The sequence below is a fragment of the Pogoniulus pusillus genome, chromosome 18 (assembly GCF_015220805.1).
Source record: "Pogoniulus pusillus isolate bPogPus1 chromosome 18, bPogPus1.pri, whole genome shotgun sequence".
Classification (NCBI taxonomy): domain Eukaryota; kingdom Metazoa; phylum Chordata; class Aves; order Piciformes; family Lybiidae; genus Pogoniulus; species Pogoniulus pusillus.
This window is the reverse complement of record NC_087281.1, coordinates 6,784,155-6,802,140: the sequence shown is the minus strand read 5'-3', so window position 1 is coordinate 6,802,140 and position 17,986 is coordinate 6,784,155. Positions and strand designations below refer to the sequence as shown.

General features: G+C 40.5%; 1 protein-coding gene across 1 annotated transcript in view; it reads right to left on the bottom strand.

Annotated features, from left to right (window-relative positions):
- The window catches only part of DNAH8 (dynein axonemal heavy chain 8), a 173,005-nt gene that overhangs the window by 81,491 nt on the left and 73,528 nt on the right, over positions 1–17,986 (bottom strand). The window contains exons 44-50 of the mRNA XM_064158308.1: positions 16,888–17,066; positions 12,789–12,976; positions 10,805–10,891; positions 10,591–10,698; positions 9,685–9,819; positions 6,730–6,891; positions 2,915–3,161 (exon numbers count right to left, since the gene is read on the bottom strand). Coding sequence (XP_064014378.1) covers positions 2,915–3,161; positions 6,730–6,891; positions 9,685–9,819; positions 10,591–10,698; positions 10,805–10,891; positions 12,789–12,976; positions 16,888–17,066 — 1,106 coding nt within the window. The remainder of the gene's footprint in view (positions 1–2,914; positions 3,162–6,729; positions 6,892–9,684; positions 9,820–10,590; positions 10,699–10,804; positions 10,892–12,788; positions 12,977–16,887; positions 17,067–17,986) is intronic.

The following is a 17,986-nucleotide window of genomic DNA, read 5'->3' as shown; positions in this document are numbered from 1 at the left end:
ACTTCACTCATAAGTTTGCTGAGATGTATAACAGCAAGGACACAAACACAGATAAGACAGTGTCTATCTGTTGGAGTTGGTGTCTGTGTTTTCTCCCTGGGCTTCTGTTCTACTTGGATCTGTGTGATCCAACTAATCATTCTGCTTCTAACCCCCCTTGCCAATCCTCGCAACAAACCTTGTACATAAGGCAGACTCTGGGATAAGTTAGAGGGGTGGAAAGAAGGTGGAAGGGTGGTTGAGGCCCCTCCTGGGGACTCTGATTTCTGGGAGGGGTATTGTGTTCCAATATTACTTTTAACTTGTATATTTCTGTATATAGCTGTAAATATGTGCAATATATTGTAAATATCTGCTTGTATAATGGTGCTAAGCTGTAAATATAGCTTCATTCCTTAACTTTCAGACAGCAGTCTAGTCTGGATGAATTCATTGTGTGTGGGGGCAGGTAACTCCCAAACCATCACACCACCTTTCCCCTAGCCCTTTTCTCTTTGTCCAGGCTTAACATCTTCCTTCTCAAATTAGTCTAACTCTTCTTCCTCTCTCTGTCACCCTGTCCTGAGCAGCACGAGATGGATGGGGAGTTCAGCATTTTGTAACTGAAACAAAGGTTCTTTGGACAGCTAAACAAAAGGCATTGAATGTTCACAGATCTCATTTAAATTAATAAAAACTATAATCATGCATCAAATTCTGAAACTCTAGTTGTTTTTCTTTTATTTTACAACATACAGATGAAAAAGTCTAAGTTTTGGCAACTGAATATTAAAATTCAAGTTTCCTTCTGAAAGCAGAAATTTTCAATAGTGGAAATATAGGTAAAATTCAACTTTATTTTTAAGAGTCTCCTTCTAACAAGGCTCCCCAGAAGAATCTAATTTTTTTATTATATATATTCTATATTTTTTCAGATACAAATTAACTGCTTGTTGTGGTAGGCCTGATAGGCCCAAAATAGGCTTATCCATATTCTGCCTTGCCTAGGCATGTTTTTCTGCTCCACCAGAGATGCAAGCATGGGAAACAGACACAAAAGAACCTGGAGCCACTGAGTCTGGCCTGCCATGGGCCCTGTGGTGTAAGGTGCACACACTTAGCTTGTGCCTGCCTAGTGCAAGGCTGTGCTTTGCCCAAATTAGGGAAAAGTGAGCCTGTGGCTTTGCCTAATATGGTCTGGTTTGGCTAACTGCCATCCTGATTGGCTGTTCTGTGTCCAAAGGGCAATTAATCTCAGCCCACATTGATAAAAGGAGATAGGCAGATGAACAACCTGCTTTTGCTTCCCTGCTTTGCTTCCCTGCTTTGCTCCCCTGCTCTGTGCCTGCTCTCTCTGTTGTGCCCAGCCCTGCTGCTCTTGCACACTGCCTTGTTGCTGCCTGCTAAACTCCACTGCCGCCAGTTACCAGGAGCAGACCCTGGATGCCTGCAGGCGATCGGCCTGTGTGGCCAGCGTGACATGGTGCTGAGACTGCACCACATCTGCCTCTGCATCTGAAGGTCCTGCCTAGAATCCCTGGACACATACACAGATCATCCAGAAGAAGCCAGGAGACAAGCTCAGAGATCGTCTGCATCCTGTCCCCAGAAGCCAGGAAGATTCAAGCCTCAACGTCCAACAAGACAGAGTCCCCTGAAAGCATTTTGGCACTGTCAGGACTGTGGCCAGCCCCCATGAGAGGGTAATAATAATAATCTGTGAGTAAATGCTTCAATGCCTCTTTGTGATTCTCTACTGCCTGCTGCCATAGAGCAGAGAGAGCTTGAGCCCAGCTACTGGGCAAGCGGCATATTGACCAGAAGCTGTTTATTTCTAGGTGTAGATATTCTCCATAGAATGTTTCCATGAGCATGTAAGAACCCAAATATTATTAAAATTAGTGGTCAGTGGTGGCAACAGTTCTGAATAGCAACATTAAGAAACAGTAGTAATTTTGGAAAATATCATCTCGTACCAATTAGTTTCCCCTCCCCAACACTACTATAAAAAGGAATTTCAGTATTCCAATCCTAAAATATAAATAAGAGTAATCAACATATGAGAAAACATGGAGAAAAACATTATCTTAAATCTGAATTATAATTTTCCAGCTTCCAAAAAACACATCAGCACTGTAGAATTGAAGTGGCAATGAAATAAATCTTTTTTAAAGGTAGTTATACTACTGTTATCCCCTCTTGAGAAGTAACCTCTAAGCCCATCTATGTTCTCTATAGTTTCTCTCAAGAAGTTTCTCACATTATCAAATTCAAAATCATAGAATCATAGAATCAACCAGGTTGGAAGAGACCTCCAAGGTCATCCACTCCAACCTAGCACCCAGCCCTAGCCAATCAACTAGACCATGGCACCAAGTGCCTCAGCCAGGCTTTGCTTGAACACCTCCAGGGACGGTGACTCCATCACCTCCCTGGGCAGCCCATTCCAATGCCAATCACTCTCTCTGCCAACAACTTCCTCCTAACACCCAGCCTAGACTTCCCCTGGTACAACTTGAGACTGTGTCCCCTTGTTCTATTGCTGGTTGCCTGGGAGAAGAGGCCACCCCCCACCTGGCTACAATGTCCCTTCAGGTAGTTGTAGACAGCAATGAGGTCACCACTGAGCCTCCTCTTCTCTAGGCTAAACAGTCCCAGCTCCCTCAGCCTCTCCTCACAGGGCTGTGCTCCGGGCCCCTCACCAGCTTCATCGCCCTTCTCTGGACACGTTCTAGAACCTCAACATCTCTCTTGAATTGAGGGGCCCAGAATTGGACACAGGACTCAAGGTGTGGCCTGACCAGTGTTGAGTCCAGGGGAAGAATAACCTCCCTTGTCCTACTGGCCACACTGTTCCTGGTGCAGGCCAAAATGCTTTGTCAGCACATCATTTAAGAAGTACTTCTACGATACCACGCACAGAGTATTCACACACCCTTTTTAGCTTTCAGTGTTTTCCTCCACAGCGTAGAAAAGATTCCATCTGTCCAATCATTAGTTGCAGAATCCAGTTTTCCAAACATCTGAGGAGCAGTTATAGCTTTGGGGTTCATACGCATTTCCTTGTGAGGCTCGCCACACTCGGTCAGTGCTCTCATTAACATTGTTATGACCGTTGTTTTTCCAGATCCACTAGGTCCAAGTATCATCAAGCCATGACGTACTAGAGAAGTTTCATACAACTATTGAACGAAAAGAAAAATCAAATTGTTTTATGAAATATATGCTTTTCAAAGATTTTGGGTTGTGTTTCATACACGTGATTACAAATGTGGTAGACATTCAAATGATATGCACAGAATTAGAATCAGCACACATTTGCTGATTTTTAGTGCTTTGTGAAATAGGACATCCCTTCACATCTTAATCTTCTATGCTTACTGCAAAGCAGGGTACAGAACTCAATTTTACCTAAACTTTTCAAAACAATTGAAAATAGTTAAATTAAGATTTTAAAAAGAATTCTCTGCGTTAGTCAAAAGGAAAAATGAATTGCAGCAAAACAATGTGGCAGAAGAATGATTAATCACTACAGTGCTAAAATATGTGAGTATATGAAACAAGCACTGGGACCTTTAGCTTGGAGAAGACTGATGGGTGACCTCATTCACATTTATAAATATGTAAGGACTGAGTGCCAGGAGGTTGGAGCCAGCCTCTTTTTGGATGTTGCTCGATGACAGGACAAGGGGCAATGGGTGGAAGTTAAGGCATAGGAAGCTTCATGTAAACATGAGAAGGAACGTTTTTACTGTGAGGATGACAGAGCACTGGAACAGGTTGCCCAGGGGGTTGTGGAGTCTCCCTCTCTGGAGATATTCAAAACTTGCCTGGACACTTTCCTGTTTGATCTGGTATAGGTGATCCTTCTCTGGCAGGGGGGTGGACTGGATGAGTTTCTGAGGTTCCTTCCAGCGCCTGACATTCTCTGATTCTATGACCATGCTTCCTCCAGGATTGTGGATAGGTTTAGGTTCTGGAAAGTTCTTTACTGAACGCTCTATTTTAATTTTAATGTTAGCTTTAGGCTTGCTAAGGAAGTGGGTAAGTCTGCCTACAAAAGTGTCTCCTTTTGGACCAAAATGGCAGTTTTCATGGACAACAGAACCCCCTAAGGAGATGCATACACAGCTGTTTCTTTTGAAACCTGAATAAAGGCACAGGAGCAAGACCTACAGGCACCACAAATCTAAACTAAGATCAAGTTCACCAGCAACCTGACAATTTCAAACTTGTCATTCCCAGTGGAAGATTGAATTTAAGACACACTGAATTTGGCAACATAAAAATAGTGTTGAATGAATTAAATGGCTTAATGAACTTGACTTCAAGCAGGGTGGTTAAAAAATACTTTCTCACATGCAAAAGATTCTGCTGGTCATCGGTGTGAAGTCATATGAAGGACAATATAGATCTGGTCTGCAAAGCACACAGCAAAACCTTCTGCAAATTAAGTGGAGTGTGAACAGAGCCATAAATATACCTCTGGTTTGATGACAGAGACATGGTATTTTAAATCAGAACACACTTCAGGTCTACAAAGTTTGCAACACAAGGTAAATCAAATGTACTACGGTCCTGGCTAACTGCCAGCACACACAGTCTATTTCTCTATTCCTCAAATGCCAAGAACCAAGTGTTTGTCAGGTCAAAACTAAGCAACTCTATTTTAGGCAACCAACATTGTATTCCTGTGTCAACTATCCCAGGTGATCTCGCCTTGGCAGAGGGGTGGGACTAGAACTCTGGAGGTTCCTTCTAACCTCTAAGGTTCTGTGATTCTGTAATACATTTTTGCTACACTGTCTCTCATTACTACTGCAACTCCTGTACACAAGTAACACAGGGATACATATTTCACTTAGGTGCGGTGTCTCCACAGTCTTCAGATGGCTAAGAAACTTCAGAAGGATGAGAGCTTTGAACACTACACAGGGAAGCTGACAATATCTGTGCTTGCTTGCATCTTTTGTAGTCTAGAAAACCTCTAAATCTCTTTAGATCTTTAATCTTTTTAATCATGCATACATTAGAGAAGCAATTTCCTTTGCAGGACAGTGTCATTCATGTTACTGAGACTGCTTTTGATTCCTCCATTTTATTGCACCTACATGCATGGTCACTTGCATGCTTAACTTTGTTATAAGTTTCCCTAAGTTTGTCATGCTAAAACATGCATGTACTTTAACTTTTCCAACTCAGTAGGTAAGCTGGATGATTATCAACTGGTGTAGGAATTGTCAATACTTACGTGAGTAAAATCTTTGCCTACAAATGTCTTCTCATACTCATCATGAAGATGACTCTTAATTACAGAGACATATTTAAGTCAGAAATTCATACCTCTTATATTTTTCTTCACCCTTATAAAGATGTTTGAACTTCTCTGGCTTAGCAGGAGTTGTGCCCTGTCTGTGTTTATTGTCATTCTATTGTTGTGGTAGACCTGAATAGGCCAAAATAGACTTATACATGTCCTGGCTTGCCCAGACATGTTTTTTCTGCTCTCTTTCCTTCTGCTTTGGGGAGAAGAAGCAACCATGGGAAAGAGGACAAAGAACCTGGAACCATTGAGTCTAAGGACTCTGGCTTGCCCAGACTTGTTTTGCTCCTGTGGTAAACAAGGTACACAGTCTTAGCTTGTGTCTACCTCATGCAAGGCCTATGTTTTCCCCAAATTTGGGGAAAGCAAGCCTATAGCTTCACCTAATACGGCCACGCTTGGCTAACTGCCGTTCTGATTGGCTATTCTGTGTCCAAAGGCCCTTAAGTCTTGGGCTGTACTGATAAAAAGAGATGAGCAGGTAACTTAATGTGCTCTGCCCCTGTATTCATGCTTGCCTGCTCTTGCCTGGCATTATTGCTCTGCTTCTGGCAGTGATTCTGCCATTGACTTCTGCAGCATTATGCTTTGCTAAGCTAAAAGTTAGTTCTGTTGAACTAACTGGAAATTGTCTGCCTCAAGTTTACCAGGAACAGGCTCTAAATGCCTCCACATGATTGGCCTGCATAGCCAATGTGACACTGTGCTGAGACTGCACATTGCAAGACATTCTGCCTACACCTAAAAGTCTCCTGCCAAGACAGGAAGTCCTGGAGATATACAGATCATGCAGAGGAGCCAGAAGAGAAGGTCAGAGATAGTCTGCCTCCCTTCCCCAGCACCCTGTGAAACCTGTGAAGAATCAGAAGCCTCAGCAACTGACCAGACAGTAACAGAATCCCCTGAAAGTTTTTGGGCACTGTCTGAACCTGTGGCTAGCCCTGTGAGTTGGGAGATAATATTCTATAAGTAAATACTTAAAGCCTCTTGTAGTTCACCAATTGCCTTCTGCCATAAGCAGAAAGGAGCTCCTTGAGTCCATCTAGTGGACAAGCGGTATATTGACCACAAATGGTACATTGCCCACAGGAACCTTCTCTTCCAGTTCAATTACTGTTTATGTATTTTGCTAGTTATTTCTAGATGTAGTTATTCCTTTGTGTAATGTTTCCATGATCATGCAAAGGACCGATTAGTATGAAAAGTAGTGGTCAGGGGTGGGGTGTGTGAGACTCATGAATATCAAAATTAATAAATAGTATTAATTTTGGGAAAATATCATCTGACATTAATTAATTATTCCTAATCCTTCTTACACCCCACTGTCTCTACTCTGGTCGAACATTAATTTGTTATTTGTAGGTGCCTTGATGCTGTGTCATGTGTTCTGACTCCTGTTTGTTAAAAACAGTAAGGAAAACTTTCACCTGAACAAGCTTAAGATTCCATGGGGGATGGTTAATCAATCCAGCTTCTTCAACCTGATTAGCTACTGCAGTCTGAAGATCAGCATAGGTATTACTGTCCAACTGTAAGCCCGGAAAGAGATCATTGATAAGACTGAGAAACAAAGGCTCATCTTCATCGACCTGAAAGAAAAAAAGAAGTGCTCAACTCATGGTTATAGAGAGAATATTCTCAAACCAAAGCAAATTTCTATTTTAAAATATAAACAGTGAGATTGCCTAGGTTCATAAACACATTCAACTGGAGAGCTTACAACAAAAAACAGCACTTTGAAAATGTCCATGCAAAAAGTAAATTCAAAATTGAAAGAAATTTCTCAGTGACTAGACACCAGAATCCATTTGCTACATTGATATGTAAAATGCAGCATACTTTGGAAAGAACATCCTCTCTGAAAGGAAGGTTTCAGAAGTCTAGTTTAGTGGATATTTGAATTATTCAGTTTACATACAGTATAGTAAATTGTCTATACACAAATCAGTACACAAAATGTCGTATCCACAATTAAGCCGCTATTAACCTATTTGAACACCTGCACCCTTGTGAAGGGTTAACCCTCAGGGGAGGTGGATCTGAACCTGACCCCAGGTGCAGTGGTTATCCCACTTCCACTTCCTCTCTAGGGTCCCTATAAAAACAGAGGAACTTCCTGTTTCTCTTTTGCCTCCCTGCCTGCTAGCACCACCCTTGTTCCTGTTTTTATCACGTGGCCATTCTTCCACATGATGGACAAACCCTTCCTGATTCTACCTTGTGGCCGTTTGAGCTGATCCTCTAGCTCAGACATAGGGGAGAGATGAACATTCCAGGGATAGGCCACATAAATGGCAACAATAGATAAATTAATATAATTTCATTGGAGCATCAAGAACTTAATGTCTAGAAGCACAGTTTGTTCTGCCCTTCTCCCGCTGGCTTCTGCTGCTGCAGCTTCGCCTATCTTCCCCGGCTGCTGTTTTGGCTACTGCCCGTATAGGGCTCCAAACTGCAGCTCTCCATTTTCTCTTGTTTCCAACAAGGCGACAGGAACCATCAGTAAATAGAGCATAGTTTCTTTCTCCTTCAGACAAATCACTGTAAGGAGGAGCTTCTTCAGCCCGACTCATTCGCTCCTCTGGAGGATTTATACAGTTTGTACCTTCTGGCCAGTTGGTGATCATCTCCACTATGCCAGGTCGTTCAAGGCTCCCCATGCGTGCTCGCTGTGTTATGAGAGCCATCCACTTAGACCAGGTAGCATCGGTCGCGTGATGTGGCGATGACCCCTTTCCCTTAAACATCCAGTTCAAAACTGGTAATCTGGGAGCCAAAAGAAGCTGAGAGTCTGTTCCTATTACTTCTGAAGCAGCTTTCACACCTTCATAAGCAGCAAGGATCTCTTTCTCTGTTGGTGTATAGTTTACTTCTGACCCTCTATATCCTCTACTCCAGAAACCAAGTGGTCGGCCACGTGTTTCTCCTGGGGCTCTCTGCCATAGGCACCAGGTGGGACCATTATCACTCGCAGCCGTATACAGAATGTTCTTAATGTCTGGACCAGTTCGAACAGGCCCCAAACCCATTGCATGGACTACTTCCTGTTTTATCTGATCAAAGGCTGCTTGTTGTTCAGGTCCCCACTGAAAGTTGTTTCTCTTTCGAGTTATATCATATAAAGGTTTTACAATTTGGCTGTACCCAGGGATGTGAAGCCTCCTGTTCAATTGTATTCCAGCGTAAGGGTCTCCAGGGTAAATCATCCCTGTTAGGGTACCGCAGTACCACAGCTGTCAGTACGCGTGACCAGAGGTTAGAGTTGCCACCGAGATGTCGTAAGTGTTTATCTATGCCATTGTCTCTCGAGAAAACTCCCAACTGCCTTACTGTCGGAGGGTTTATTTTTATGGTGTCCATGGAGATGTTGATTGCTCTGTCCCGTGCCCATTGGTAGGTAGCATCTCTGCCTTGATGTCCTGAGGAATCATGGGCCCACCGGGCTAAGAACAGTTCACCTCGGTGTTCCCAATCTAAATCCAAATCACAATTTACATCGGTCTGAAACACCTTGGCAGCCAAATCTGCCTGATGGTTGTGCTGATGTTCCTCAGTAGCTTTACTTTTGGGCATGTGAGCGTCTATGTGTCGTACTCTTACAGGGATTTTCTCTAGACGGGTAGCAATGTCCTGTCATAAGTCAGCAGCCCAAATTGGCTTTCCTTTCCGTTGCCAATTATTTCTTTTCCAGTCCTTTAGCCAACCCCATAAGGCATTAGCCACCATCCATGAATCAGTATAGAGGTAAAGCATGGGCCAGTTCTCACGTTCAGCCACGTCAAGAGCAAGTTGGATAGCTTTTACTTCTGCAAACTGGCTTGACTCACCTTCTCCAGCTTTTGTTTCAGCCACTGCCCGTATTTGTACTTTGCCCATCGCTCACCATACCACAAGGGCTTCAGACGCTTGGCTTGTTTAATAGTAGCACAAATATCACATGGACGCTATAACATACCTCCATCCATTGCCATCCATCTGGTTATATATATATATTTCTGTACCTTGTTTTCCCCTTTCCTATACCTTTTTTGTAACTCCCCTACCTTAAATACCTTTTAGTTATTGTTTTTCTTTTAACTTCCAAATTAAAGCAAGACTATTTATTTGGGTATGTTTTACCCTTTTCCTCTCTATGTCTAATTCCTTTCTTTCCAGAGGTGGGGAGAGGGAAAGGCATCCTATTATTACATTGGTTCTGTCAGCTATAATTTGAATCTCTGGGAAATTTAAACTAGAACAAATACAACCCTCAACAGAGGGTTTGGTTTTTAAAAGAATAGGATGATTGAAATATTTTTCTAATCTTCTACAAAACCTTATACAATATCTATCAAACTTGCCTAAATCACTCATAGTGTTAAAATATTAAATTAGATTCTTACCAGCTTAGAAAGATTCATATCTCTTAGCCCTCTCATGACAATACTTAATTCACTTTCATCTGGCCTGGCCCTTTTCTGAGTTCCAAGAGTCCTCAGTACTGAAAGGATATTCCTCAGACCGAAGTCATAATGGACCTAGACAGTGCAAAAAAAAAGGCTTATGGATCAGTAACAATTTCTCTAGCTTCATTTTATCACTATATTTAGTTTTGCTTACATAGTCTATGGCAAGCTGCCCTGCCTAGGAAAGGTAGCTAAAACAGGAATTGTTGCTGTTGCTTAGGAATTACTCTATTAAAAATAAATGAAGCATAGTAAGTTTATTTACAGGAAAGAGGGAAAGGTTAAAAAGTTTTTGTTTTCTAATTTAAATTTAATTGACTTCACCATTTTTAATGCCATATAGAAATTATTTTGTAGCTCAGTATTAGGAGGTTCAAAAAAAGGTTCCATTCCAGACTTGATCTTTCTAACTGAGGCACCTTAAAGCGAAGACTTCAGTTCAAAGGGGTACTACAGGGAGAAGGACAACTAAATCAAACTTGAAATGATCCTCCCATGGGTTCCAATTTGAAACTACTTTGTCTAGCCCTTGATAATTCTTACAGTAAAATTACACCATCAGGTTAATTTTTACCTGGCTGCCACATTTAGGTAGAGAATGTCACACACTTGCAACTACAAACTATCAATGTTTTAGCAAACAAAAGATTGTATGTGACCAAATATACATGAATGAATGTGGCTATTTTTTCAAAAGGTATACAGATAGGTTTTGTTTTGTTATATAATTGAATTACTTCTATATTTTGCAAAAAGCATAAAAGCAATGCTTCAAAAACAACCTGCACAACCCAAAACCTAAGGGGCTTTAAATCTGTAGAGGAAGGGAATGCATAACAATACCTGCTTAGTGAGCTGCTCCTCACAAAGTTTATACAGAACAAAGAATTTCTGAGACAACATCACATTATCAATAAATCCGTAACTTGCAAGCTTAACTCTTATAATTATCTGAAATACAGTTTTAGAAATTCCATTAGTTTTTCTGAAGGAAGGTAAGTAAAGCAAACTATTTTTTTAAGCATAGAATTTCTTTCAGTTCAGTCAGTAATGGTACCTGTCTATCTGGAACCATCATTGCTACAGATCTAAACTGAATTTTGAGGTTTTCTGGTAGTTCTTGACGTCCAGCATATCCAGGATTCTGTGTTAGAAAACATACTGCATTGTTATTTACAACAGTCAAAACAAAGTGGTTTTCATTGTTCAATAAATTTATGCATAGATACCCAAGTCCGTTCAGAGTTAAAACTCTTCTCTACTGATCATTAAAATATGAAGAAAAAATGTAACCCAAAATAATGAACTTAGTAACACAGGGAAAATTTCCACAGTGATAACTGAATTTCATTACCATAACAAGTCATCACTCTGACTTGTTATGGTAATATAACTAGCTGGTTGATTTCTACTACCGTATTCCCAATGCATTTTCATTACCACTTTGCAGAAAAAGTAGGTTTTGTAAAATATTTTATTTTTAATTCTAACAAGCAGTCTACAGTGAAGAAATATTAGAAAGCCTTTCTCTATTTCTTGTCTCTAAATGGCAAGTCATAAAGTATAAAATCTCACTGAATGTTTGATAGTTTGTGATGAATCATATCTGCTGAAGCAAGAACAATCCATGAAATTGTGATTCTCTGTTACTGACAGGAGTCATTTTAGTAACAGCTCAAGAACACAGAAAGAATATTTTGTAATGATACAGAAAAATAGCACAGTTAATAAAATGTAAATGTGACAACTTTACAACAAAAAAAAATTCATATGGAAGAAAATCTTAATGACCAAGAAAGTTTTGACTAATAGAAACCCGCTGCAAACATGAGCCCTAACTGACATCAGACAGGTGTTATTTAAGAAATCAGAGGCAGTCTAACAATTTTTATGACCTCCCAATTATTATCATAGGATCATTTTAGTTGGATAAAACCTTTAAGATCATCAAATCCAAACATTATCTATCAAGTCCAGTGCTAAACCATGGCCCTTAGCATCACACCTATGCACCTTTTCAATACCTCTGGAGATGATGACTCAACCACCCTTCTGCATTCAAACATGCAGATGAAGATTTTAATTTCCCATAGTCATCTCAGATTGCTCTCATTCTTGGAATTAGGAAATGTACACTATAAAATTCTCTGCCCATGAGATTACAGGAGTGAGTGCTATGAAACATCAAGATCCCTATGGCAACAAGATAGGATACTCTCAAATCTAATACACTAAATTCAGGAGTTTGTGTTTCTCCTTTGGGAAATGGTTGATAACAAGAAAAATTACATGTAATACTTCACATATCTTTTTTTGCACATATTATTCATCCTGGTGTAAGGGACTTGACTTTGATCTATATATTCTACAAGTCTTTTTCACAAGTAGTCACTATGAGGAAGGGAACACCCATATCACCCATAAATACTTGTAAGAAGCACAGTTCTGTCATAATGTCTGCACTGATTCCAGGACTGATACACAGATCAGAACAGGCCCCTTTGCCACAGAAGGGCAAAGGTGGACATCTAGCACTGTATCTACCAGACTGTTAGATATATCCTGTATCAACAAGTGGAAATGCCTGCTGAAGTTTTGCACAGATTTTGAAGCACCTGTTGTTACCACAGTAAAAAGAATGTGGCTTATTCTAGAATTATCAGACTTGTCTTGTGTAATTCAGGTTGAAAGTAAATCCATCTATGTAAAGTACCCATCAGACAAGGCCTATGTCCTTTCCTGTATCTCCTGATTTAAGCAAATGTCCTCTTTTTTCCTACGGTATCCTTCTCATTAATACAATAAAGCATTTCAAGCTAAAGTAGTATTAGTGTATTTGTATTGCAGTCTTCCTAGTGAGCATAGAAAACTCTGGAAATTTGGTCAAAGTCTTAGTCTACAGAATGAATTGCATTTGTACATGGTATAATTTGTCACTTCTCTGGAATTCTTACGATCTTTACCATTGTTAGGAAAATCCCATGAATTGCATTTGTACATAGTATAATTTGTCACTTCTCTGGAATTATTACTATATTTACCATTGTTAGGAAAATTCCAAATTCTGGATTTAAATCTACACAGTCTCCATCAGAAAAAACAAATTGTTTTTTTCTTTCTTTTCTTGCTGTTAAAATAATAGAGATTTGTTGTGCTGCTACTGACAAGACAGGCAACTCAATCCGGTTGAATTCATCAAAACATCCCCAAGATCCAGACTGTGCAAGACCTAAAACAGGGACAGAAAAAATTATTATCTGGGTTTGGTTCTGCATATTTGATATATTTAAACTAGATTTCACTTATTTGAAGGAAAAGTGATTAGTTTTAGTTGCAGCCTTGTGACCAAGTCCTATCTTCCTCCAATCCACGTGAATAAGGAGGCTCAGGGGTGAGCTTATTGCTGTCTACAACTACCTGAAGGGTGGTTGTGGCCAGGGGGAGGTTGCTCTCTTCTCTAAGGTGGCCAGAACCAGAACAAGAAGACACAGCCTCAAGCTGCGCCAGGGGAAATTTAGGCTTGAGGTGAGGAGAAAGTTCTTCACTGAGAGAGTCATTGGCTACTGGAATGGGCTGCCCAGGGAGGTGGTGGAGTCGCCATCCCTGGGGCTGTTCAAGGCAGGATTGGACGTGGCACTTGGTGCCATGGTCTAGCCTTGAGCTCTGTGGTAGAGGGTTGGACTTGATGATCTATGAGGTCTCTTCCAACCTTGGTGATACTGTGATAATATTTCTATCAGTCAGAGTTAACATTAGTCAATTTATAGAAAATGCTAAAAAGTGAATCAAAATCAGAAAAAAATATCTGTTGATATCTTGAGGTATTTGGAAGGTCTTTTGTTCAGATCATTCTCTAAATGGAGCCTTTCATTGTTAAGCAGCAATTCAATTATTTGCAAAGACCTGTGTTGTTCATCTGAAAAAAAGAAACCTGACCTAGAGCTACAAAAGATTATCTGTTACAACAACAATAAAGCCAAGTGATTAATTTCAATTCAGGTCTTCCAGCCTTTATGATGTTTTTAAATTACTTTTTGCCTGTCTCCTATAAATGATTGTCATGGAAGATACACGTCCTGGCTTGCCCATGATCACTTCCCTTTGCTGGGAGGAGGGAAGCAGAGCCCACGGAGAAGCCAGAAAGGCTTAGAGACACTCACTTTGAGGGTCCAAGACTTACCCAGACTTGATCCTCCCAAACAAGGGTAAGTAAGCTCCTGACCTCACCTACTATGGTCAGGTTTGGCAAAGTGCCATTCTGACTAGTGAATCTCTGTGGCCAAAGGGGCCGTTACATGCAGGCAAACACTAAACAAGCCTGCTTTCACTTTTCCTTGGCTTTTGCCTGATCTGCCCTGCCACACTATGCTCTGCTTTGCCTGCAGTGACTTTCAAGACACCAACAGAACTCCCTTCAAATGTTTGGGTACTGTCTGATGCTATTTTGTGAGTAAATATTCAAAGGCTCTTTGTAAGAAATTCTGTAACTAGATTCTAAACTAAGAGCCTGGTTTGGCCTGGAGCACAAACCCTATGAGGAGAGGCTGAGGGAACTGGGGTTGTTTAGCCTAGAGAAGAGGAGGCTCAGGGGTGACCACATTGCTGTCTACAGCTACCTGAAGGGAGGTTGAAGACAGGTGGGGGGGGAGGCCTCTTCTCCCAGGCAACCAGCAACAGAACAAGGGGACACAGTCTCAAGTTGTGCCAGGGGAAGTCTAGGCTGGATGTTAGGAGAAAGTTCTTGCCAGAGAGAGTGATTGGCATTGGAATGGGCTGCCCAGGGAGGTGGTGGAGTCACCGTCCCTGGAGGTGTTCAAGCAAAGCCTGGATGAGGCACTTAGTGCCATGGTCTAGTTGACTGGATAGGGCTGGGTGCTAGGTTGGACTGGATGATCTTGGAGGTCTCTTCCAACTTGGTTGATTCTATGATTCATAACTTCCTTCCAGTTTTAAGTTCAATGCTTGTATTTGCTAGTTGTATCTTAAGTGTTCAAGGTTGCCTGTTCCCTGTATGTATGAATATCCAAACTGCACTTTGAATATTGTAAATAAGATTCTGGTGAGATTTAATGTTACTAAACAATTCTCACAGTTATTAACAATCTTTTCCTGGATATCTAAATTAATATAAATTATTAATTTTGCATCATTCATAACAATGATAAAGCTTAAAATGAAACCCTGACATTTCTACACTAATAGGTGCGTAATTAAAACTCTGAATCACACAAGACAGAAAATAACAATCTTGAATCATACATTTCTATACAAAGGATTAAGATTTAAAATCCACTAAAAACTACAACTTTTTCATGTAACAGTACAGGATATTAACAACGTGGAAAATACTTTGTGCGCACAAGCATTGAAAGAAAGAAAGGAATCATAGAATCATAGAATCAACCAGGTTGGAAGAGACCTCCAAGATCATCCACTCCAACCTAGCACCCAGCCCTAGCCACTCAACTAGACCATGGCACTAAGTGCTTCATCCAGTCTTTTCTTGAAGACCCCCAAGGACGGTGCCTCCACCCCCTCCCTGGGCAGCCCATTCCCATGCCAATCACTCTCTCTGTGAAGAACTTCTTCCTAACATCCAGCCTAGACTTCCCCTGGCACAACTTGAGACTGTGTCCCCTTGTTCTATTGCTGGTTGCCTGGCAGAAGAGGCCAACCCCCACCTGGCTACAATGCCCCTTCAGGTAGTTGTAGACAGTAATAAGATCACCCCTGAGCCTCCTCTTCTCCAGGCTAAACAGGCCCAGCTCCTTCAACCTCTCCTCATAGGATTTGTGCTCCAGGCCCCTCACCAGCTTTGTTGCCCTTCTCTGGACATGTTCCAGCACCTCAACATCTTTCTTGAATTGAGGGGCCCAGAACTGGACACAGGCAGTGAAAGGAAATTAAATGGAAAGAGAAATCTAGAAGCATTAATATTAACACTTTAAAAAAATAAATAGTGATCTCAGAGTTTCCTAATTTGAGTTTGAAAAAGTAGCACAAGTTTAGTAGCAACTATGAGAGTTGGTGTTCCTTCAGCAAAATAGCATGAGAAAATTTGCTGCAGCATTTTTCTCAAAATGCTATTTAAAGCATCAGTAGTTTTCTTTCACATAAACTGAAAGACAGTTATTTAGTAGTGAAAAAACATATCCAGTTCAATCTGGGTATATTACTGTTAGGCAGTTAAGGCTAAATCACTACATTGCCATGAACTCAAAGAGTTTTACAAATTTGACTAACTTGACTTTCAAAGGGTCAATATTTTCACAAACCCACAGCTTCAGGCACTTTTATGCCACAATTATTCACTTGGTAACAAAATAAAAAAGTAGAGGGGAAAAAAATTAACAGTTTCACCCATTGCTTCTTAACACATAAAACACCATAACTTTGAAAAAGGAGCTGACAGAAATCTCATGAAGTTTAACTCCTTTTTGTGGAACAGAAGAGCTCCATGCAGCAGCACAAGTTCAGTGCTGACAGGCTAGAAAGCAGGTTTGCAGAAAATGACCTCGTGTCCTGCTTAACAACTAATTGAGCATGAATCAGAATGATGCTGTCGTAGGAGATCAAGCCAGGTGCATACTGGGAAAAAACACAGTCATCAGGCTGAGGAAAATCATTGTTTGCCTCTTCTTTGCACTTCTGAGTCAGCAGTAGGGTACTGTGTTCAGTTTGGGAGCTACCAATAAAGGTGAGAGAACAATACATTTACATAAAGTCGAACAGATGGCTGCCATGATGGCCAGTGGCTGGGGAACATGACACAGAGAAAAAGGCTCAGTGAACAAAACCTGTAGAGCCTGAAAAGAGAGATGAGGGAGAAGCCTACTGCTGTTCATAACTAGCCCATAAGAAGCACTGAGAAATTTCGGCCAGGCTCTTCTCAGAGGTGCAGTGGAAGAAGTGGAGACAATGAGCACAGGCTTTAATGTGGGAAATTCCAAGTAAATCGAAGTATTAAAAGAAATATTATCACAAGGATGATCAAAGACTTACAGAGAGGCCCAGACATATTGTGGACCATCCATCACTGAATACTTAAAGCCCAACATGAATGAAGTGCTGAGAAACTTGTTCTAAACACACCTGGTAAATGACCTGTGAAGGTCTCTTCTATACTACATAAAGTCTTACCTTTGAAAATTCTACCCAAACCTCTGAAGTCCATTTGATCAGAGCAGTTAAAGACTACTACGTATTTTCCCAGAGCCTTTCCCATGTCTTTTGTTGTTTCTGTTTTACCAGTTCCAGCTGGTCCTGCTGGAGCTCCTCCCATGTTCATTCCCAAAGCTTGTGCTAAAGTTATATAGCACCTGTAAAGATTAATTAATATAAATTTATTAGATCATATGAGATATATGTATGTATATATATAACAATGACTTATATGATAAATTCTGCAGCTTTTATGTTGAAAGATTATTTCTTCATGTAGCAGATCCATTAATTTCCGTGAGTACAGGAAGTTCAGAATGGTTAACACAAAATACAGATTTTATACATTAATTACAAAAATTAAGTATTTTATCTGGTGTTAATGTAGATTGTTACCAACTGTGAATATTAGAGGAGCAAAAAAAATAATAGTGCACACCATAAAAGAAATTTAATTGTCATTAACTCTTGGCAGAGTAGATTCTGATGTTGAACTCTGCCACCTTATCATATTCTGCAGTATCTTAATCTGTATACATTTCACCAGGTTAATCTACCTTTGTCTAAAGTGTGAAAGAATAAGGATATATAGCTCCTTCCAACAATTATGGGTAAACAACTTCTACAGCTCTAAGAAAAAACAAACCTCTAAGCTTTACACACATTTCTTTAAGTCATAAGAAGTCTAGGCTACCATTTTAGTTATATGTGAGCTTTAGTTATGATTTTCTATCTCTTATGGAGAAATGTTCCAAAAGCTGTACAGACATACAGCCTACATAGCTAGCAACATAAATTACTGTAGGCTGCAAGTTGCTTTTGGGTCATGAGGGTATCTTTTTGCAAGTGAAGTGCCTTTTGGCTTTATACTTCATCATTTGGTCAAAAGTGGCATCTCAAAAAAGGAATAAATGGAGGAAGAATTTTGGCAAGAAATCCCCAAGAGAAAAAAGAAAAGAGTTTTCATTGTTATGCCATGTTTGAAACAAAATCAATGGTCATTTGTTTGCCTGGCTATAGAAGAACAGCAGGTGAGTGCACACAGCTGGGACTTCATCAACATCTAGATTCTCAGGGA